We start from the raw sequence: 23,216 nt of genomic DNA, 5'->3' as shown, positions 1-23,216 counted from the left end.
CCCATCTCACCCTTGGCAAGGCAAGGCTGGAAGAAGTCTCTGCAGGATGCTGGACAGACAGATTCAAGCACAGGATAAGGGATTAAAAGAGGTGCATATCAGGTCCATCCCAAGTTTGAGACCCATGTTATAGCAATATTGATAATAATGAAACAATAGCCTCAAATTATGTTTACAGCAGCATTATTTTCAATAGCCAAAAGGTGGGAGCAACCCAAGTGTCCACTGACAGATTAATGGACAAAGAAAATATGGTATGCACACACACACACAGAGTATTATTCAACCTTTAAAAAGGAAGGAAAGCGAGTTCGATTGGTAGCGGGAGCGGAGAGCAGACCCCAGAGAGCCCTGAGCAGCCCCACCACCGCTGCCAGCCTAGTTACCATCACACCCCGGGAGGAGCCACAGCTGCCGCAGCTGGCCCCAGTCACCGTCACCGCAACCATGAGCAGCGAGGCCGAGACCCAGCAGCCGCCCGCCGCCCCCGCCCTCAGCGTTGCCGACACCAAGCCCAGCACTATGGGCAGCGGCACAGGGAGCGGTGGTCCGGGCGGCCTCACATCCGCGGCACCTGCCGGCGGGGACAAAAAGATCATCACAACAAAGGTTTTGGGGACAGTAAAATGGTTCAATGTAAGAAACGGATATGGTTTCATCAACAGGAATGGCACAAAGGAAGATGTATTTGTACACCAGACTGCCATAAAGAAGAATTGAAAGGAAGGGGCGACACACAGCAGCAATTCACTGGAGAGTTCCACTTTATTGGGGAAAAGTACTAGGTTATATAGGGAGGGACATAAGCTGATTGAGGTGTCACTTCAACGGGACTGGTGGCTATTGGCCAGGTGCTGGGATTGGGGGGTGGCGAGAGGTAATTGGACCTCGGGTGGCGCCGGCGGGAACCGAAGACCCGGAAGAGAAGCAGGAAGTTCGCCATCTTACGAGTGAGGGCCCTTCATTCCCCCCTTTCTCCTCTATGGGGTTGTGGACGTTGCTTTCTCTCTGACTGCTTCCTGCTGAACAGGGGCGAAGAAGGGAGTGAGGGCTTGAGGACTGGGAGGAAAGGGTTGATAGGACTCCCCACAGTAAGGACGAGTAGATGTGGAATTCTTCAGATTGGAAATTAATGAAGGTTCCCTGTAACCATAGGTCGAGGACCTGTTGATTCCAATGGTGCCAAGAGGATATGGGTGTCAGGAGCCAGGCGTCTGCAGCCATTGTTTACAGGAACAATTTCCAGCGGAGCAAGGGGTCCATCTCAGCGTGTGGTGGGGAGGTCACGTGAGGGTGAGGGATCTTCTGTAGCCAGAAGCTGATAGTTCCTGAGTAAAAGCTGGTTGAAAGTTTGATTAGAGATTTTTCTGACTTGGGATTTGATGAACTTTATTATACAGGGTAAGAAGAGACAGGAGAAAAGAATGATTATTATGGGGCCTGCAATTGGCAAGAGCCAGGTAAGGAGGGGGGGTTTGTTAGTATTGAAGAGAATGGGTTGGAATTGGAAGCAGAGTGGAGGCTGGAGGCAAGGTCGGTGAGTTTGGTAATGTCAGTTTCTACAATGCCGGATTCATTGATGTAATAGCAGCACTCTTCCCGAAGGAAGACGCAGGTGCCGCCCTTCTCGGCTGTAAGCAGATCTAAGGCCCACCGGTTTTGAAGGGTGACTTTAGCTAGTGAAGTGACCTGTCTTTGGAGAGAGGCCAGGGAATAGGCAGTGGATGTCAGGGCTCCCTCAAGTTTGGCGTTGAGATCTTTAATTGCCCACAGAGTGACCCAAAGCCCCTCCCAAAAACCCTGCCCCAATGGCTGAGGTGGTCAAAGAGATACCGACCATGAAGGGAAGGAAAGCAGCCCTTTTTGTGTGCGAGGACAAGGGAGGTTGGAGCTAAAGAAATTCTGCTGTGCTGTAAAGTGTAAGCTGTGGGATTAGGGTGACGAGAATGCAGGGTATATTGGAGTTGGGAGGCAGTGAGTTGAAAAGACTGCCATTACACCAAAAGAAGTGTCCTGGTTGTGTAAAAGTTTTAGAGTCGGAGGTGGGGGTGTAGATAGAGAGGCAGTGAAGTGCGCTGGAGGTGGGTGGAGTTGGGCCTACACAGTGGTGGATGGTGAGATTATCTGTGTACTCTGGTTCCCATAGGGGTATGTCTGCCAGGGGGTGGAGGGGTTGTCCTTCTGCATGGAAGGAGTAGTTGGAAATATTAAGGGGCATGGCGGCCAGCAGTGGGTGCTGTAGTGATGAGCACAAGAAACAATTGGCAGTGTTGAGGGTGTGGTTGAGAAAGATGGTAGTGTCTTGAATGAGCTGTAACCAAGAGTAGGAGAAATTAGAAGAGGGGCGGGGATAGGAAGATGAAGAGGCGCTGTCAAATGTTTGAATAATGACTTTTTCAGAGTGTCTGATATCTGATGCAACTTGAGAGATCTGGGAATGAGAAGGAACATACTCTCGAGAGATATGAAGGGTACCATGGGGGGTCGAGGACCCCCCATAGTAAACTGAGGCTGTGACTCCGGCGGCCCATCGAGGATCCCAGGGATCAGGGATTGATAAGGAGAATGAGCTGTTGGGATATTTTATGAAACGGTTGGAGGAGTAATACTGTGGGTACCAAGAGTCACCCATGTAGTGAATGGCACAAGACCAGTAGGGACATCCCCCATAGGTGTCTGGCCACTGCCTGCATGAGGCTTGTTTTTGGTCATAGAGGAAGCAGAGGTAGGGAGTGAAAAGGGGGCTGCTAGTGAACACTTCGGTGGAGGGAGGAAAGTGAAGGTACAGAGGCTCGGGGCAGCCTTTTAGAGGGCAGTCTGATGTGGTAATGAGGGCAGTGGTTTTTGTTTGATGCTGTGTGTAAGTCTGTCTGACCTTGAATCACCATACAAAGGAGGCTGAGGTGACGGGGAAGACGACAGAAATGAGGAACGAGAGCCAGAGAGCAGTAAAGGAAGAAAAGGTCATGATTCAGGTATGGATGGCAAAAGGGGGTGAATGGGAGATGCGGAGTTTCAAGGGATCAGAGGGATGAAGCATGGAAGAGTAGACAGCGTCTTGGGTTGTATCCGAAGGACTCTGGGTTGGGTCTTGGGTGTCCAGAGGAGGTGGGTCCTGGGTGTTTGGTTTCAACCTGGAGATATGAATCCAAGGGGTGACAGAGTTATCAGGCAGTGAGAGCTTAGCGGCCGAGGGGGTGCAGAGAATGACTGAGTGTGGGCCTTCCCATTTTGGGGTGAGAGGGGGCTTATTTTCTGGAGGCTTATAAAACACTAGTTGACCGGGTCGTAAGACAGGAAGGTTTTGGGAAGCGGATGGATTCGGGAGGAGCCAATCCTGATATTTCCATAATTCAGTGCAGAGGAGAAAGAGTAGCGGAAGGGCCATGTTGGGAGGAATTGGTCCTTTGTGGGGAGGGAGCCCCGGGGGCAAAATTGGGCGGCCTTACATGATCTCAAAGGGTGACAAGAAGGAAGGTTTTTTGGGGAGGACCCGAATGCGGAGTAGAGCTAAGGGAAGTAAGCAAACCCAGTCAAGGTGTAATTCTAGAGATAGTTTGGTCAGGATGTCTTTTAGCGTCCTATTGGCTCTTTCTACTTTTCCCGAAGCCTGTGGTCGATAAGGACAGTGTAAATGCCAGGGGAGTGAGAGCGACTTGAAGAGGTTCTGAATGATTTGGGAAGTGAACTCAGGGCCATTATCTGATTGGAGGGAAGTGGGCATCCCGAACCTAGGAAAGATCTGGGTGAGGAGGATAGAGGCAACTGTGGAAGCTCATTTGTTAGTGGTGGGAAAGCTTCGACCCATCCTGAAAATGTATCTACCAACAAGAGTAGGTATCTGGTAAGCCGTACGGGGGGCATGTTAGTGAAGTCTATTTGCCAATCTGCGGCGGGGACATAACCCCTTGCTTGATGAGCCGGGAAGGGTTGAGCCTTGAGGGGGGTATTAGGGTTAGTGCGTTGGCAGATGGTGCACCTGCGGGTGATTTGGTTAAGTAGGGTTTTGTCCCCAGGAGAGAGAGAGAAAAAGGATTGCAAAAAATGGATCAAGGATTGAGGGCTAGGATGGAACAGATCATGTAAGAGGCGGAAGAGAGACTCTTTGTCCTGGGAACAGAGGGTGTCTTGTGATAAGGCTAAAACCGCAAGGGCAGACAGATCGTTGTCTGGTGCGTCTTCTGATAGGGCAACCGACTGGGCTACTCTGTCAGCTTTGTTGTTACCCCTTGTAATGAGGGAGTCATCCTTTTGATGTGATTTGCAGTGGACTATGCCCAGTCGGTGTGGGAGTTGTGAAGCCTCTATAAGTTTGGTAATTAAGGCTGAATTAGTGATGGAATTTCCTTTTGTGGTGAGGAGGCCTTGTTCTTTCCATACTGCCGCATGGGACAAGAGAATGTGGAATACGTATTTGGAATCAGTGTACAGAGTGAGAGACGTGTCCCAGGCTAGAGCGCAAGCTCTGGTGGCTGCAATGAGTTCTACCTGTTGATTGGTTGTACCGGGGGGTAGGGCTTGTGCTTTGATGACGTCTTTGAGGGAGACTACTGCGTATCCTGTGTAGTGGGTGCCCTCATGTTTAAAGGAGGACCCATCAGTAAACCAGATGAGGTCAGAGTGTGAGAGGGCTCCTTCGGAGATCGTGGAGTGGCGCAGAAGGAAGTTGTGAAGGGCTTCCAGGCAGTCATGTGAGGGAGTATGAGGAGAGTAGGGTAGAGGAAGAAGAGTGGTCAGATTCAGGGGTGGGCAGGGGAGGAAAGAAATGTCTGGATTTTGGAGGAAAGAGGACAGTAAGGTCAAGAGTCTGGAGGGAGGGAGAGTCTGTAAACATTTGTAGGTTAAGAGGTCTTTTAGGTGATGTGGGGACAGAATGGTAAGGGGCGCCCCGAATGTCAGTTTATGAGCTTCTTTCTGCAAGAGCTGTCCAGCGGCTAATGCTTATAGGCAGGGGGCCCATCCCCGAACAGTGGGGTCTAATTGCTTGGAAAGACAAGCTACTGGGGCAAAGGATGGTCCATAATATTATTGGCCTAGGACTCCTCGAGCTTGACTGGACCTCTCATGAATGTATAATGAGAAGGGCTTCGACAAATCAGGAAGATGGAGAGCTAGGGCTTCCACAAGGGCTCGACGGAGCTTAATGAAGGAGTGTCGGGGTGAGGAGGATAATGGTTCTTCAGGGGGGCCCTTGCTGAGGTCGTATAGGGGTCTCGCCAACAGGGAGAAGTTAGGGATCCATGCTATAAAATACCCAGCCAGGCCTAGAAAGGAAAGGATTTCTGTCTTGGTTTTGGGAATGGGCAGGTCAGAGAGGAGTCGTTTTCTGTCCAAGGTAATGGACTTTCTTTGTTGAGATAGAAGGAATCCGAGGTAAGTGACAAAAGGGGAAGAGATTTGAGCCTTGATGGGGGATACCCAGTAACCTCTAGAAGCTAGAAGGTTAAGTAGGGAGGCAGTGTCAAGTTGAGACTGTTCCCATGAGGGACTGCAGAGTAGAAGATTGTCCACGTATTGTAATAAGGTGGACTCAGAGTGATCATGATGAAACTGTTTGAGGTCCTGAGCTAGGACCTGTCCAAAAATATGGGGACTATCTCGGAAGCCTTGTGGCAAAACTGTCCAAGTGAGTTGTTCAGAATGTCTTGTGTATGGGTCCATTCAGATGAAGGCGAAAAAATCTTGGGAGGAGGGGTCCAGAGGGATAGAAAAAAATACGTCCTTGAGATCCAGGACTGAGAAGTGGGAGACCGAGGCAGGGATCCGCGAGAAAAGGGTGTATGGGTTTGGAACTAAGGGATGGATAGGGACGATGGCCATGTTAATGAGGCAGAGATTTTGGACTAGGCGGAAAGATCCATTGGATTTTTAACAGCTAATATAGGGGTATTAAACGGGGAGTGAGTGGGTCTGAGGTAATTTTTGTTTAAAAGGTCCTGAATGAATGGTTGGAGGCCTATGAGGGCCGAAGTGGTTAGGGGGTATTGGGCCTGACAGATATACTGTGAGGAGTCCCATAATTTAATAGAGGCAGGAGGACATAGTGCCATGGAGGGACTTGTAATGTCCCAGACCTTGGGATCTACAGACCTCATACAGGGTATGAGGGCAAAACTGGAGCTTTCATCGGATAGAGGGGGGTCATCGGCTATGAGGGCCATCAGAAAGGGGGTACTGGGGGCTGTGGGAGTGGATATAGTTATGGAAACATGGAGGAGAGAAAGGATGTCCCGTCCTAGTAAAGGGATGGGACACTGAGGCATAACCAGGAAGGAGTGGGAAAAAGGTATGGGATTGTTCTGGATTGTACATAAAAGGGGAGGGGTTTTCAATGGGAAGATCTGTTTTCCTCCTACCCTGACTATAGGAGTAATGGCTGGCATGGTAGGGCCCCGGTATTCTCGCAAGACCAAGAAGGTGGCTCCTGTATCTAGGAGGAAGGAGATGGGGTGACCATCTACTGTTAAAGTAACCTTGGGCTCCTGTTTGGTGATGGAAATGGTCTGGCGAGAAGACCCTGGGCCCCGTCAATCCTCCTCTGCCAGTCCCACTACGGCGGCCTTAGGATGGGGGTTGTTCGTCCAGTCTCCCCTTCGGGTGGTTGGGCAATCAGAACCCCAGTGGCCCTTTTTGTGGCATCTGGGACATGGGGTGGTAGGAGGTCTGGGGGAGGGGCACACCCTTGACCAATGTCCTTCTTTTCCGCACTTGAAACACGCTCCTTGGGGGGGCTTGTTTGTGGAGGGGTGCCCAGGTTGTGGTTTTATCAGCTGGGCCAACATCTGAAAGTTGGCCTGATCAGCCTTTTGTTTACGGCGTTCTTTCTCCTCTTGGCAGTTATGGAAGACTTTAAAGGCCACTGTTAGGATCTCAGTCTGCGGGGTAGTGGGGCCCTGATCTAACTTTTTGAGTTTAGCATTAATGTCGGGGTAGCTTTTAGCCAGGAAGTATGTCATAAGGACATGTCTTCCATCCAGCGTTTCTGGGTCTAGGCTGGTATACTGTAATAGGGCTTGGGTGAGTCTATCTAGGAATTCGGAGGGAGTTTCTTCCTTTTTTTGAATTATGTCCTGGAGCTTTTGAAAATTGACTATTTTACGAGCTGCCTTTTTCAGACCTGCTATTAAGCAGGAGGCGAAAATATCCCGAGAGCGGAGACCTACAGCGGTGTTATAATCCCAGTGCGGGTCTTGTTCAGGGACAGCGGTGGAGCCAGTGGGATAGGTGGGGTCAGTCCTGTGGGTTTCGGTAGTGTGTGTTTGGGCGAAGTCACAAACTCATCTACGCTCTTCAGGAAGGAGGGGATTGGCTAGGAGCATGAAAATGTCATGATGTGTGAGGCTGTAAGACTGGAGGGTCCATTTAAATTCCCTGATATATGTCGTGGGATCAGTGGAAAAGGAACCAAGGCGTTTTTCAAGTTGGGCTAAATCCCCTAAGGAGAAAGGTATGTGAACTCGCATGATGCCTTCGGGTCCCGCCACCTCTCAGAGGGGGGTGATAATTTGGGGAGGCCCCCCGGATTGAGTCTGAGGGGGACTGAAGGGTTCCGGCTCAGTCTGTGGGGGAGAAACAGGTGATGAGGGCAAAGATGGAGGAGGCCTCCGGGATCTAGTTAAAGGGGGGCTGAAAGGCTCAGGCTCAATCCGTGGGGGAGGGGCAGGTGAGGGGGGCGAAGGCGAAGGAGGTGAGATGGGGGAGGACATGGTGGGGGAGGAAGGGGGAAGGGCTGTTGTAGGAGAAGAAGAGGAATGGAGTGGGCGGGAGGCCTCTGTGGGGGAGGAGGTGGAGGCGGCGGCAACAGCGGAAGAGGGCAGAGGGGTTGTAGGAGGGGGAGGGGCTGAAGGGGGAAGCCTGTATGGCGGAGCTTCGTCGGCCAGGTCAAAGGTAATCGAAGAGGGACTGGTAGTGTGTGGAGCGGAGGGAGGCGGGCTGCTGGCTAGGAGAACTTAGGGCGGGGAACAGGTGATGCAGAGGCCAGGATTTTGGGCTAGGAGGTGAAAAGCCTCAATATAGGGAATCTCCTTCCATTTTTTCAGGCACTGGCAGTAGTTAAAAAGATCGCGAGTGATGTTAGGATCAAGAGTTCCCCTTGCAGGCCATTGGTTGTGATTGTCTAGGGGGTATGTCGACCAATCTTGGGAGCAGTATTTACGGAGAAGTTTTGGTTTTATATCAGGCGTCAGGGAGAGGGTGGCTAGATACTTGAGCAGCATTCAAGAGGTGAACTTCCAAGGAGGGATGAGGAGGCTCCCATGGCTAAAGGACAGAGAAGGAGACAAACAGGGGAAGACGAACGGAGATCCTTGGACTGGGAACAGACCGCAAGGAGACAAAGGGCGTCCCCGATGATCCTTGGTGGTCTGCGGAAACTCGTATACGAGTCGGTTTCTTAGGAAGTGTGGGTCGTCACCCAGACTTCTCTAAGAAGGCAGAGTGCCGGAGTCCGAGGTACCTAGTACTAGGAATTTTCAGTGGAAGGAACGGAAGGAGGAGGGGGGAAAAAGGGAGCATTCTCATCCGCAAAGGAGTCACCTCGTTTATGGCTGTTGGAGGAGGAGCCTGAGGGTCCACCGCAGCTGTGAAGGCCTGAGGCGGGAAGAGTTCCCTCCTCATCCCCGAGCGTCAGGGCCTTGCCGGATGATCACGGTCAATGGCACTGCGATAGCTCAGGGAAGCATGGCCCACCCTGGGGAAACTTTACCCGAAGAGTTTCAGCACTAATGAAAGGAAGGGGCGGTGAATGCGTTTATGACTGTCGGAGGAGGAGCCTGAGGGTCCGCCGCAGCCTTGAAGGCCTGAGGTGGGGAGAGTTCCCTCCTCATCCCCAAGTGTCAGGGCCTTGCCGGACGATCATGGTCAATGGTGCTGCGATAGCTCGGGGAAGAGTGGCCCGCTCTGGGGGAAAACTTAACCAATGGCCAAGGAAGAGTGGTGAGTGTGAGGAGCCAGCACCGGAAAAAGAGGACGAGGCCAAGCTGCCGCTGGTGTTGGGGGAAGACAGGGCCCAGTTGGGGTGTCCTGTCTCCCGGGTTTCGGCACCAAAATGAAAGGAAGGAGCGACACACAGCAGCAATTCACCGGAGAGTTCCGCTTTATTGGGGAAAAGTACTAGGTTATATAGGGAGGGACATAAGCTGATTGAGGTGTCACTTCAACGGGACTGGTGGCTATTGGCCAGGTGCTGGGATTGGGGTGGGGGCGAGAGGTAATTGGGCCTCAGGTGGTGCCGGCGGGAACCGAAGACCTGGAAGAGAAGCAGGAAGTTTGCCATCTTGAAGGTGGGGGCCCTTCAAGAATAACCCCAGGAAGTACCTTTGCAGTGTAGGAGATGGAGACACTGTGGAGTTTGATGTTGTTGAAGGAGAAAAGGGTGCGGAGGCAGCAAATGTTACAGGCCCTGGTGGAGTTCCAGTGCAAGGCAGTAAATATGCAGCGGACCGTAACCATTACAGACACTATCCACGTCACAGGGGTCCTCCATGCAATTACCAGCAGAATTACCAGAATAGTGAGAGTGGGGAAAAGAATGAGTGATCAGAGAGTGCTCCCGAAGGCCAGGCCCAACAGCACCGGCCCTACCGCAGGCGATGGTTCCCACCTTACTACATGAGGAGACCCTATGGGCGTCGACCACAGTATGCCAACCCTCCTGTGCAGGGAGAAGTGATGGAGGGTGCTGACACCCAGGGTGCAGGAGAACAAGGTAGACCAGTGAGACAGAATATTTATCGGGGTTACAGACCACGATTCCGCAGGGGTCCTCCTCGCCAAAGACAGCCTAGAGAGGACGGCAACAAAGAAGATAAGGAAAATCAAGGAGATGAGACCCAAGGTCAGCAACCACCTCAATGTCGGTACCGCCGCAACTTCAACTACCGACGCAGACGCCCAGAAAACCCTAAACCACAAGATGGCAAAGAGACAAAAGCAGCCGATCCACCAGCTGAGAATTCGTCTGCTCCCGAGGCTGAGCAGGGAGGGGCTGAGTAAATGACGGCTTACTATCTCTACCATCATCCGATTTAGTCATCCAACAAGAAGAAATGAATATGAAATTCCAGCAATAAGAAATGAACAAAAGATTGGAGCTGAAGACCTTAAGTGCTTGCTTTTTGCCCATTGACCAGATAACCAGAACTATCTGCATTATCTATGCAGCATGGGGTTTTTATTATTTTTACTTAAAGATGTCTCTTTTTGGTAATGACAAGCGTGTTTTAAAAAAAAAAAGCCTGTTTTTTCTCAATATACCTTTAAAGGTTTTTAAATTGTTTCATATCTGGTCAAGTTGAAAATTTTAAGAACCTCATTTTTAATTTGTAATAAAGTTTACAACTTGATTTTTTCAAAAAAGTCAACAAACAGCAAGCACCTCTTAATAAAGGTCTTAAATTAAAAAAATTTTTTTAAAAAGGAAGGAAAGCCTCCAGCTTTGCTACAACATGGATGAACCTTGAAGACATCATAATGAAATGAGCCAGTTACAAAGAGAGAAACAGAGTATAATGACACTTGTATAAGTCCCTGAACCAGTCACACTCACAGGGGCAGAAAGGAGAATTCTGGGTGTCAGGGGCTGGGGAGAAGGGGTGTGGGTGTAAGGGAATGCAAGAAACACCCTAGAGCGAGAGCCACTTAGTTTCTATACTCTAAGGGGGATGAAACTCATGGGGACGAAACTCGTGACAAGACCTTAAGGGATGCTCATGCAAAGGTCAGGCAAGCGGCGGGTCCCCATTTCAACTTTATTGGTTAAAGCATGGGGTGTGTTTTAACTTCATTGGTTGTGGTGATGTATGGGCATTGGTGTAATGGCTGTGGAAATCCTATATAATCTATACCTAAAGTTGCTTGGGGGTCGACAGCTCGGACTCGACCTGCGTGTCAGGGGAGGTGCTGTCGGCCCCAGCTAGCTGGCTGAATAAAGACTTTGCTTGGATTTACATCTCCGTGCCTGTGTGGTTTGTTCTCTGGAGAAGCCCTGGAGTCCTGGACCCTAACATTTTGGGGGCTCGTCCGGGATCCGAGCGGCTTCCCGGAGAACAAAGGACGGCTGGAGGCAAGGTCTGATTGTCCGGACAGGGCAGTGTAATTCGAGGGTCGCCCCCTCGTGTCTGCATAAATCCAGTATAAAGCAGGAGTCGCCATCCCGTGTCTGGTCTCGGATTAGTGATCCCGAGTGAGGAAGTCTGGGTTGGTAGTCCTGGCCCCCAGGTTAGCGACCCTGGGTGAAGCCCAGGTAACCAATCCTGGCCCTAGAGTCCGAGTGACTCGGCCTTAGGAAGGCAAGTCCGATCGGCAGGAACCTGGCGCCCAAAAGGTGGAAAAGATGTAGCTCGTCACCCTCTGGCCGTCCGAGTGGACGCCTTTCAGGAGAGTCACGAGAGTTTCTGAGGATCCTGAAAGTGGTGAGTGTGGTGCACACCAGAGTGAGAGAAGGACCGGTCCGAGCGAGTGTGATCAGATGTGGTGTGTGTGTGTTTAGTGTTATCGTTGATTGTTATATTGTGTTTTGGTTTTGGTTTGTATTTCTTTCTGTGATTTTCATTTTAAGTTTCCCCTATTCTGAAGTTCTCCTGTTCTTTTCGTTCCTCCTTTCTGCCACTAAATCATTCCCCTGCGGGCATGGGTCGGGCAACTAAGAGCCATTAGGGCGCCCACCGCTAGAAAACTCCCGTGACAGGATAAGGGGGTCACAGCCGCAAATCCCAGATAAATTCGCGTCCCCCGCAGAAGAAAAACTGTGCAATGACAGGCACCCGTTCACAAGCACATACACCAGTCATCTTGTTTTAAGTGGCATCTCTATCCCTCGCCTTTGTCTTTCTCGTATTTTTCACTATGGGCCAGACTCAGGCTACTCCTAAAGGTCGGGCTCTCCCGGGATCGCATGCCCCCCCCCTACCCGGAGGAACGACAAGCCAAGGATCGGAGGCTTGCCCTGGCCAGGTATTACTGTGTTTGTGTCTGTGTGTCTCTTGTCAAACCTGTAAGAATGTTCTGTGTTTAATCAGAAAGTGCCTTGCCAGATAGATGGTGAGCACACCCAGTGTTTTTGTTCGTGAACAAGCCTGAAACCTGCATGAAGCCTGTGGGAGCTCCAATCTGTGTCTGGGTCGGCATTGACTTAGGCGGACGCGCTGGCAGGTCACCGGCCAAGGGTCTTGGGAGACGTCCCTTAACCCTGTCTGGAGGACGAGGTCCTCATCTGTGAGGAAAGTCGGCTGCCGCTGCAGTCTGACAGGCCCTCAACTCAGTTTCAGTTTTGCCTCCGTGGCCGCGTCAGATTCTTCTCTGTAGGCACCTGTTTGTTGTTTGTCGGGTTTGTCTTAGTCTTGTTGACATAAGAAATGGGACAGACTCAGACGACCCCCTAAGTGTGTAAATGAAAATATCTTTCTACCTCCAGATGGTATTAATGAAATTGATTTAAAGACAAGCGCTTGTGAAAATTGGGCATTCTAAAACTTCCAGAAAATCTGATAAAAAAATGTTAAGCATTAATGCTAATTTGAGTTTGCCTGAGGCGGGCATGTCCTTGTGGTTATCAGCTGCCAAAGTTTACTTAAAGTCATTTAAGTTGATGTTACCTGTTAAATATTTCAAGAAGATGCTTGAAGAAAAACTTGACTTTGTCTAATGTTTAGTAAAAGTTTTCTAAGTAAACTGGCATGGTTGCTAAAAATAAGTAAACAAGTGTAGCAAATAAACATCTTAATAATAATACTGTATTAATGTATAATGGTATATATATCTGCAAACAGCCTGAGAATTTTTGTGGTAACCAAAATTTTTAAGGTTTGCTAAGTTATATAGACATATTTTGTGCCTAATGAGAAATTGTGTTGTAAAGCACATTTCCAAAAATGATAATATATATATGTTCATAGATGAAGAATGCTAGTGTGACAGTTTACGGTGGCCTGTTTTTCAGTGTTCACTGAAAGTTAAAGTATCAAATAATTTTAAGTTCTAATAAAAACTACTTAAATAAGGAAAACAGTTCTCTATGCTAAAGGATGTATGTTTTAATAAGAGAAAGTATAAAGAATGGAAACTCGTCTGCATGCTAAAGAATGTGTTTTTTTTTTGATAAAAGAAAGTGGCTTTGTTCTAAAGTGCAGCTGTTTGTTTAGAGAGAGACGGAGAGACAGAGACACAGAGAGAGAGCAGTGTAGTGCAGCAGCGTGGTGCCTTTTGTTGTGTCAGATCCGCTCAGCCTGTTGCTTTGGGGGAAGGTCAGGATGTTTAGAGATAAGGCGAGATAAACTCAGTCAGTCCCCAGGCAAGCCCAGGCATAATTCTCACCGGTTTATGTGCTTGGGACCATGGGGCAAATGAAGAATAAATTACTGAATTCTTACAGATAGAGTCGTGCTATGTGAAATTAAAGCAAGTGAGTCTTGATATCAAGTGCACAGCAAAATTAGAATTTTGTTTCCAGTTAAAAAAAAACAAAAACAAAAAAGTTTTCTTTAACTGTTAGTCTGCTCTTAATGTTGAAAGATTGCAAAAGGTTCTCTAATTGTTTTATCAAAGCAGTTTCTCATGCTTAAAGTCTCAGTGAGTTGCCAGAATATTTTTTTAAAAAATGAAATCTTAATATTAAAAAGACTAAAAGCTAAAGTTTGTTAACTGTGTAACCTTTATTTGCCTTTGAAATATTTTATTGAAAATGATTGCATGGCATGAGAAATTGAATGATTTATTCCTTATGTCTTTATAAGTAGAAAAATCTCTCTAACCAACAAATGATTAAAGTTGTTACTGATTATTTGTTTTCTCAATGAATAGTAACAAAGCTTTTTTCAGCTGATTAAATGCACTTAGTTAAAAAACCAAAATTTATTCTTAAAAATTAAACTGTGTAGAATCTGGACAAGATTATGTTTCTCCCAGAAAAACAGGTTTCACTGTAAAAGTTTAGATGGACAAACGTGTGACCACTTTTGAGAAAGGTTATAATAGATTGTTTTGAGAACCACCAGTTCTTCTTGTTTAATTTATCTTTCAGGGAAGACCTGTAGACTTAAGGACTTTCTCTGCTTTTTTGTGTCTAGTCTTAGACACTTATGCTGAGTTATGTTCTTATTATTTTCACTGTTTGTAAGCTATTGATTGTATATAATATTTAAACTATCCAAATATCCAGCATACATTTCCATGTCACCACAACCCACTATTGATGCCCCCAAGAATGCTTGGTTAAAAACTGACAGCAGCAGTCTCCCCTGCTGCCCCACCTTTTTAAGATACAAAAATATCAGAATTTCTTTATGTCAACTGTCTTACAGTAAGCTCTCATCAGATCTTTAACCATTGTCATTTGTAAGTCTTTTGCCATTTATAGTCACTGTTTTATTATTCCTAAACTAGTAAAGAACTAGATTTTGGCAGAACAGGTATTGGTTACATAAGATTAAGTGAACTAAAGAAGATAGTTTTGTGTCTTTTTGTTTCAAATGTTGCTGATAAAGTGTTTTAAGCTTGTTCTCTTAAGCTGTCAACAGTTTAGTAAATGACTATCTTTATAAGCAGAATTGAAACACCCTTCTCTCTACCTGATCCCTCCAGAGTTTAAAACTTTCAGTGACTATTTTTGTATTCCATGGCAGTATGTTTCTTTGCACGAGTTCAATAAGAATCTGCTTTCCTTGTGAGAAGACTAGTTAAGAACACTGGTTATACTGCCAGAGCTGTGACTGGAATGTCATACCTGAGAGACATGTGCATGGACTCAGATGTAAACAACTTTAAGGAACTAAGATTGACTTTATAAAGCCAGCAAAGCCCCTTAGAAGAACTGGCCTGGTACCTTGCTTACAGAGTTCCCAGCAGCCTTACCAGGTGAGTAAAGGTCACTTCCTGGCAGGTGCAGAGACCTCGAAAAGAGAGGAATTCATCCAAATCTACAGGTACTGCAGGCAAAGACTGATGGCAAGTCTAGCTTGGCTGTCTGGCCTCAAGAGGCCTTTAAAAGTTCAATCTGAAATTCCTTACAAAAAGTTCCAGCAAAGCATATTTAAAAGAGCCTGTGTAATCAATTGCTCTTCTTGCTGCACTTGTGCAAATAATCAAGCCAGCTGTTAATTATTTTCTTAACCTGGTTACTTCTAATAAAAATGAGGGTAATTTTAGAGAAAAGTATTGTTTCAATAACGCAGCCTCCTTCCAGAATGGAAAATCCAACTCCAGATGTTGCTACATAACCTAATAACACAATTTGTTTTATCTCGCCTAGAAGCCACAAAACTGCAAAACCCAGAATAAAAGCGCCAGCCTTCTGAGGCCCTCTCAACTGACCAGTGATGGAGACCTAGCTGCACCCTTTACTGCGCCCCCTTCTCAGCACGAAGCAGCCAGAGCGGTCGTCGCCCCCTTTCCCTAGCAGCAGCTAGAGTCTCTGTCTGTAGAAGTGAGAATGAGACAGGGACCATAAACTTAGACAGAATAAAGTGAGAGCCTCTGAAGAAAACAAGGCAGGATCTTTATTATGCTAATCATTTGTATAAGATTCACTTTAGCATGCTAAAAGGCTCAGGCCTGTGTGCTGTTTTTCCTCCTTCAGATCTGACTAAGTAATTTTGCAAGCTGAGCAATTCAGACCCAGCTGTAGATGGCATAGTAAAAAGCAAGATTCTTTAGCAAATAGACAATGTCTCAGCCCACCTTAGAGGCTGGGCATGCAATCTTTTGATGTGCACCCGAACCAAAGCGCCAGTGTCCCAGAGAGAAATCAAAGAAAGAAATTATCTTTCGAAACATATGGTGCCTTTCCCCTATTGCACTACCAAACAGATGACCTCTAATTTCATGATTGAAATAGTTACAAGAAAAAGGGGGGGATGTAAGGGAATGCAAGAAACACCCTAGAGCGAGAGCCACCCAGTTTCCATACCCTAAGGGGGATGAAACTCGTGACAAGACATTAAGGGATGCTCGTGCAAAGGTCAGGCAAGCGGCGGGTCCCCGTTTCAACTTCATTGGTTAAAGCATGGGGTGTGTTTTAACTTCATTGGTTGAGGTGATGTATGGGCGTTGGTGTAATGGCTGTGGAAATCCTATATAATCTATACCTAAAGTTGCTTGGGGGTCGACAGCTCGGACTCGACCTGCGTGTCAGGGGAGGTGCTGTCAGCCCCAGCTAGCTGGCTGAATAAAGACTTTTCTTAGATTTACATCTCCGTGCCTGTGTAGTTTGTTCTCTGGAGAAGCCCCAGAGTCCTGGACCCTAACAGTGGGGAGTTGGCATTTAATGGCGACAAAATTTCATTTCAGGAAGATTAAAACAGTTATGGCGATGGGGTGCACAGCAGTGTGAATGTACTTACTATACACAGTGAAGAAATCAGACTCCTTGACCAGGTGATCAAAATTCACATCAGGAACGAACGGCAGATGGACATCATGTCTCCTGGCTGTGGTGTCGGGAGAAGGGCATGACACAGACAAGGTGCTCCTGCCTGGAAGGTATAACCTGGCTCTCATCACAAGGAACCATCAGACAAATCCAAAAATGAGGAATCTTCTATTTAAAAAAGGAGGGTGGACTGTATTTCAAAAATGCCATGTCATAAAAATGGAAGAGAAATAGAGGAAATGTCCCAGATTAAAGACATAACCACTGACTGCAATAAATAACAACTAAATGCAATCACCCTCAGGCTGAATCCTGAACTGGGGGGAAAGAGCCATAGAAGGAGTCCCCAGGTAAACCGAAGAAAGCAAACATGGTGAGTGATTAGATAAAATCCTCACAAGGATGTTACATTGGCTGCATTGATGACTGCACTGTGGTTATGTAAAACCATGTCCTTTTTCTCAGGAAATATGGACTCAAGTATTTAGGGTCATCTAATTATACTCAAAACGATTCTGAAAACAACTTACATGTATTATTACACACACATCCACACACAGAGCCAAACTAATGGAAATGGGGAAAAAATGTTAACGGAAGTGATGGGGGCAAAGGGTATATGATGTTCTAGGTACTATTTTATTCTTGCAATTTTTGTGTAAGTTAGAAATTATTTCCAAGTAAAAAGTTAATGTATATACACATACACCTACATAAACATACAAATCTAACAATCCCCGTTATTTGCAGCAGGCATGCGCAACCCGGTCACAGGAATGCTGAATTAGCGAATACTGAGGCACTGCTCCTAGTGGAAATTCTGGGCCAGGTTCCTGTGAACCTCCGGTCACAGCATTTTCTTAAAGCAATGGATATGGAACCATGCTTTATGTGTGCTTCTGTTTCCTGCGACTGTATTTAATACAGATTGTTGACTCATTGACCATGAACTCAAGGCCAACAGCATGTATCTCCTGCTTCAGTGGAGCTTCTCTAAAGCACTTTCTCCACCAGGCACACCATGACTTCTCACCCTTAGGAACAGTAGATGGCACTTCAGCACTGGGCTCAGGGGTCATTTGAAACAGCGAAACCACCACGCAAAACATAGAAATGCAAAAAAATGCGGCAATATGTAGACTGTGAAAAGGATGCTTGATTACAGTGTGAAAGCTGAAACAAGAAGGCAGAACATCACTTTGGCCAACCTCAGATGGGAACGTGCATGTTGATGCAAATTTTTCTCTTTTCTGCTCATGTCCACGAATGACCATGAGAGTGCCCTGAGGATTGATTTTGGGGTTATAAATAAATTTGACCAAGTAGGTTAAATTTGCAAATACATAATCTGTGAATAATGAGGGTTGACATATGTGAACACACACACACACACACACACACACACACACACACACACACACGCACGCATAGGAAGCTTCAGGAAGAGCACCTAAAAATGCTAACCGTGTTCAACTCTGGCTGGGAGGGCTACTTGTATTTCTTTCTTTATGAAATTTGTGGGTTTCTTTTTTCCAAGTTTCCTCATAGGCATGTATTACTTTGTAATTAAAAAAATTTTTTTTAAAGAGAAGCAAAGTTAAAAATAAAAGAGCAGGATAATTGAATCAAGCTTGACTACCCTGTCCTTAATGCCAGGGTTCTTGTTCAGGAAGCCAAAGAATGAGCTTCACAAACACTCAAGATAGGAGAGCAAGGTACAGGCTTTTATTTAGAGATAAAGTGAAAGGACAGAGCTCCCGGCTCACGCCAGGAGGGGATAAGAGAGTCCAGGGTGATGCTTGTCTAAGGGGGTTTTATAGGCAGATGAGGATTTTTCAAGAACATAAAAAAAAACTTAGGGGTGTGGACTTACTGATTGGTCCTAGGATATTTACAGTTAACTTGATACAAGTAACCTCCTGCTCTGTTGATATCTCCCCGAGATACCAGCATCTTGGTCTGGGGCATATGAAACATGGCCACCTGCTCAGCCCCCAAGGTGGGCTGAGGCATCGTTTGCTAAAGAGTATGTTAAGTACAATCTTATATTTAAGGTGGAATCCTTTTTGCCTTTTACTTGTGTTATGGCTGGGCCTGCATGCTTAAATTAGTTTGCCCAGTTTGCAAAATCACTTCATCAGATCTGAAGGAGGAAAGACAGCACATAGGCCTGGGCCTTTCTTTTAGCATGCTAAAGTGAATCTTACACATGATTATAAATAATTAGCATAAAATAAACATGTGCTACTCTTCTTCATCTGGGTACACCAACTGATCTCACTGAAGAATGACTCTAGAGCTGAATGTTTAAAATGGAGTTTTAGTAGGGGGTTTCCTTGCGTGTAGTTACATTGCTCTGACTGCAAATATCCTGCCTTGCTTTTTCCAGAGGCCCTCACCCTACTCTGACTACACCCAGTCCCTGTCTCATCACCACTCCAGAAGGGACTCTATTGTAAAGCCTCTTGCATAAGGAATCCTTGTATTTTCGGTGGCTTTTCAGGGTTTTTCCTGCAAAGGGAGTCTGCCTGTGCGGGAGGGCTGTGGGTGGGGCAGGGCGCCTCCCTGTGGCCACGCACCCCTTACCTCTTGTTTGTGGGCTTTGTCTTGCTGGTGGATGCCGCTTGCAGATCTGGAATTGCAGATGGCCTGTAAGAGCCATGGGCAGACGTTGAGCCAGGCCTGCCAGGCGGCAGCAGTTCCGCATTTGTCCACTAGATGGCAAGGCCTTCCTGACGGAACCAGCTGAGACTCCAAACTTTGACCAGAGCTCCTCAGAATGGGGATCCCAGGACCCCCGGGGACCATGGAGACCAAGGTTCTCAGGGCAAGGCTGCATCTCCCCCTGTAGTCTGAGCTCCGCGGGATGAAGCCATGTTTCCCCCCGGGCAGAGTTCAGACCAGACTTCCCTGGCCATGCTCCCCGCCTCGGGGCTCCCCACCTAGTCAGCTCAGCCCTGCCCCCGCTCACCTGGGCCTTGTCGGGGCAGCTCCTCATGGCCTCCATGAGCTTCTCCACCTGCTGAACCTGGTCCAGGGCGTCCCGCAGCGCATCCTCCGTGCTCATCAACTGGTGTTGCAGCGCAGTAGCTCGGGCGCCGATGCGTCAATGAGGGAGTAGCGCCTCTGATCCGACAGGGACTTCTCCTTGTCCTGGGAGCAGCAGGAGAGAGGAAGATGTGAGGGTGAGCCTGGGGCAGGGAGGCCACTGCTCCAGGCGGCAAACTCCCCTGGCCCGCCTCACTTCCGGGCCAGGCCTGAGCACCTCCAGGACGTCACTTCAGGCTTCCTCCCGACCCGAGGACCCCACTGAGGCATCTCCTTTGTCCCCTGCCTGCCTTCCCAGCCTGTCAGATGCTCCACATTCTCCAAGTCCTGAAATCCATGCCCCCCCTTCCCTTCCTGTGTCTGCCTCCCCAATCCTCTTCCCTCTACTTTATGCGGGTCCCTCCTCCTCAGTCCCAGACCCCCAGCCTCACCACTTCTTACCCTCGGGCCCAAATGAACCCTCCCTCCCCATGCCCAACAGCGCACTCAGTACCAGCGGCTCAAGCCGCCCCACAGCGGCCCCTTGGCCAGGGGCTTCTAGGTCCTTCTGCTCTGCCCCTCCATCCAAAGCTTCCTCTCCACCCAACCTTCTTCACTTCTGGAAGTTTCTAACCACAAAGCCCTTCCCTGGATCTCCCACAGCACTGGGGACAGTGCAGGGAGACAAGGGAGTGGCTGCCCTCGGGTAGTTTTGACCAGCTTGTGCCCCCAGAGGTGAGTCAGTGCCACATTGCCACCTCCCCACCTCCCATGGCTCTGGAAAAGTCTCAGGGAATCCACGCTCCCAAGTCCCCTGGGCCTGTCTTCCCCCACGGTGTGCCCAGACAGGCCACAGAGGCCCTGGGACCCGCCCTGTTGGCCAGACCCGCCTGGACTGGGAAGGCCACAGGGTGGCTGGGCCCAGCAACCTGCACACCCACGATCTGGGTGTGTAGCCAGAGTGACGCCCCTTATCCCTTAACCCTGCAGGCCCAGGGCCTGCTCCCATGGCTGTGGCGGGTCTTGTCCCTGCCTCCCGCCCAAGGCCTCTTCCATCACCTCCAGTACAGCTAAGCCCATATGGCTAGGCTGGAGGGTGAAAGGGTATCTCGCAGCGACCCTCCTTACCCAGATTGACTCAGGAGACACGGGCCCATGCAACAGATTTTATCTGAAAGAGAAAGTGGCTGCCCCAGAGGTGGGTGGGGAGAGAGAGAGAGAGGGAGCAGCAGAGCAGCAGGACAGAGAGAGCAGAGAGCAGAGAGGGAGAGAGAACAGGGAGAGCAGGGGGACAGAGACAAAGAGAGAGGGGGCAGAGAGAGACAGAGAGAGAGGGCAGCAGCGTGGTGCCTTTTATAGTGGTGGATCCGCTTGGCCTGTTGCCTTGGGGGAGGGTTGGGATGTTTAGAGATAAGATGGGGTAAGCCCAGGCAAGCCCAGGCATAATTCTCACCGGCTTATGTGCTTGGGACCATGGGGTAAATGGAGGATGAATTACTATATTCTTACAGAGGGCAGTGAGGGGCTTTGGAACAGCCTCCCAGGTCGGTCCTCCCGGATCTTATGATCCCATCCACACCCCAGAGTTGACCAGGCCCAGCAAGTGGCCATGGGCTTGTCTTCAGGGCCAGCTGCAGGGGACAGGGTGTGGAAGATTTTGTCCTGGCTACTGGTGTCCCCGCCTACCTCAGCCCCACCTCTGGGGATTCAGCTCCCCCAGGTTCCTGTTCCTGACAGCGAAGGAGTCTCACTCCCAGAACCTCAGGGCTAGGGGAGGCTCTCAAGGTGCCTTCCTGAAACTGATGCGTGAATCCCCACTGCAGGACCCCAAACGAGGAGCTGCTTTCTGGCTGATTATGTCCCTGGAGGGGGAGCTCAAATGCCACCTCAGGACAGGCTGGATTTCTAGGAAGTCTTCCTTAAAATGGCATCACCAAGCCAGCCACGATACCTGCAAAGGGCTGCTTGTGGCCCCACCAGCTACATTGCTGGCCCTGCTTGTGGTTCTAGGGGGTTTTGAACTCTCACTGTGATGTGGCTGTCCCTGGGGGTGGCTCCATGAGGTCACCAGTCCCCATGGCTTGACAGCAGGTAGCCCAGCCCACCCTGGCATTCTCCATCCCCAGCCACCCCTACCCCATGTACCAGCCCGGTCAGCTTTTCACGCAGGCCCAGATGTCATCCTTGAGTTTTTGCTCCTTGATCCGCCACTTGGCCTTGTGAACCTCGCAGCTCAGGTCCCTCCCGGGCCCTGGGAAGTGGCGACTGGCCTCCAGCAGGAACACTCGAAGTTCATTAAGGCTCCTGGCGGGGGCACAGAGCATTACAGTCAGCCCTGGCCCCTCCGCTCCCACTCTCCAGCGATTTTCCAGGAGCCTGGGGACTGCCACCCTGAAGGGGACACTGGCTTTTAGGATAACATCTAGGTGCCAGCAGGGGCCAGAATGGAAATATAAGGCATGGAACAACTTGACTACAGCCCCAGAGGGCCAGGGTTTGGGGATAGGATGGTCAAGAGGACTTGGCCTTTCCAGGAATGTCTTAAAGGCTTTAAAAAAGAGTATAGAGTGTTTGTTTAACTAAAAATTAAACAAAATGAAACATTCATTCAAGAGAGCCTGTGCAGCGAAACATTTTAAAGGCCTCATGTCAAATGGATTTAATTTCCCATGTCAGCTCTTCACCAACTGGCAGTAGCCTGCCTGGGATACCGTGATGAGAATGATTCTGAGGCTGTGTCTGGGCTCTGCAGAAAAGAGGGCAGTGATCAGTTAGCACTGTCTTCCATGGGTACAGGATGGAAGAAGACACACCCCTTCTAAGCCTTTTTCTTGCCTGCATCTACCATAGAAGAAAAGAGAATTCCTTGACTAGGTGGCCATGGGTAACTGAGAACCAAGTGAACATCTGCTGGCACTGCCCCTTCCCTTCTTTCCTTTTCCCTGCTATAAATATTATGATGGCTGGAGCTTCAGCAGCCACCTTACAACCATGAGGAAGAGTCCAAGGGAAACACAAATGTGTTGGTACTGGTATCTTGAGCCATAGCTAATTGCCAGTCACAGCTACTCCCAGATTTCTTGTTACATGAGGAAAATAAATCTACAATTTAACCTCCCAAAAAATTCCTAGCTGATCTCCCACTGACATCCTGAGTGTCATGGGAGCATGGAGGGACTTGGGGTGGCCAATACCAACAAAGGAAGGCTGTAAGGGAAAGCTGAGCTGTGAGGAAAACCTTAAATAGTGTACTGGATTTGGTAAAGTGACCAGAAAGAAGGTATTCCGGGAAGTGGGAATTGCATGAGTGATGAGAGACATAGGCAAGAATGTGCCTGTTGGTAGCAGAAAGACAGACTCTTCAGAGGAGGTGAGACTGTGCTGAACACAGACGATAAACTATCCAAGTTGGATGGGGGAGGGGATGAGGAGCAAGACAGCGGTGGAGCCCTGGCGGTGGCAGCTGCTGGCTCACCGATGCTAGGGAGGGAATATTCCCAGTAGCCTGTTGCATCTGTTTAACTCCCTACTGGGCTGGGCCGTATTCTCCAGAGAATGTCATAGTAACCCCGAAGTGTGTATCACACTTACAAGAGGGGAGGGGCGGAGAGAGCATTTCCTTTATAAAAATACGCTCGTACTCTAATGAGATTCCTTTAACTCAGGGGTTGAACCTCAAGTGCTTACAGGAGCTGGGGAGTCATGCCCACGAAGTAGTTGTGAGAGAAATAATGAAGGCAAGTGGGGGACAGAGGAGGCCCATAGGGCCCGCGCCCATCCAAAGGAGGCAGGTGTTCCCCAGAGACGGCTGATTGTTGCCCGGCTG

The 23,216-nt window shown here is 48.7% G+C and overlaps 1 protein-coding gene and 1 pseudogene across 7 annotated transcripts; one reads left to right on the top strand and one right to left on the bottom strand.

Moving 5' to 3' along the window:
* The first annotated feature begins 323 nt into the window (after window positions 1-323).
* LOC118929406 (Y-box-binding protein 1-like) lies at window positions 324-10,404 on the top strand (annotated as a pseudogene).
* Window positions 9,072-20,743, bottom strand: LOC130679150 (CAP-Gly domain-containing linker protein 2-like). 7 transcript variants are annotated; one of them, XM_057487127.1, is made up of 5 exons: window positions 20,519-20,739; window positions 19,335-19,516; window positions 18,950-19,012; window positions 16,335-16,466; window positions 9,072-9,247 (listed from the first exon to the last, which is right to left on the bottom strand). In XM_057487127.1, exons 1-5 carry the CDS (start codon window positions 20,545-20,547, stop codon window positions 9,171-9,173), a joined length of 483 nt encoding a protein of 160 aa, XP_057343110.1. In that variant the 5' UTR covers window positions 20,548-20,739; the 3' UTR covers window positions 9,072-9,170. The 7 variants fall into 7 exon arrangements, with proteins under 7 accessions (XP_057343110.1, XP_057343115.1, XP_057343111.1 ...); XM_057487128.1 differs by lacking the exon at window positions 9,072-9,247 and adding an exon at window positions 12,035-12,307 and having other exon boundaries at window positions 20,519-20,742; XM_057487132.1 differs by lacking the exon at window positions 16,335-16,466 and having other exon boundaries at window positions 20,519-20,742.
* Window positions 20,744-23,216: the final 2,473 nt, after the last annotated feature.

This window comes from Manis pentadactyla, chromosome 10 (assembly GCF_030020395.1).
Source record: "Manis pentadactyla isolate mManPen7 chromosome 10, mManPen7.hap1, whole genome shotgun sequence".
NCBI lineage: Eukaryota > Metazoa > Chordata > Mammalia > Pholidota > Manidae > Manis > Manis pentadactyla.
Note: the sequence above shows the minus strand (reverse complement) of the source record. Positions and strands in the feature narration are given on the sequence as shown.

Excerpts from the sequence above, each read along its gene's own strand:
- LOC130679150 (XM_057487127.1), bottom strand. The coding sequence starts at position 20,547 with ATGGGCCCGTGTCTCCTGAGTCAATCTGG. Across the intron at positions 16,467-18,949 it reads ACAAAGCCCACAAACAAGAG|GCAGGAGCACCTTGTCTGTG; the intron begins GTAAGGGGTGCG and ends TATACCTTCCAG. Across the intron at positions 9,248-16,334 it reads TGATTTCTTCACTGTGTATA|GTCTTCGGTTCCCGCCGGCA; the intron begins GTAAGTACATTC and ends CTTCTCTTCCAG.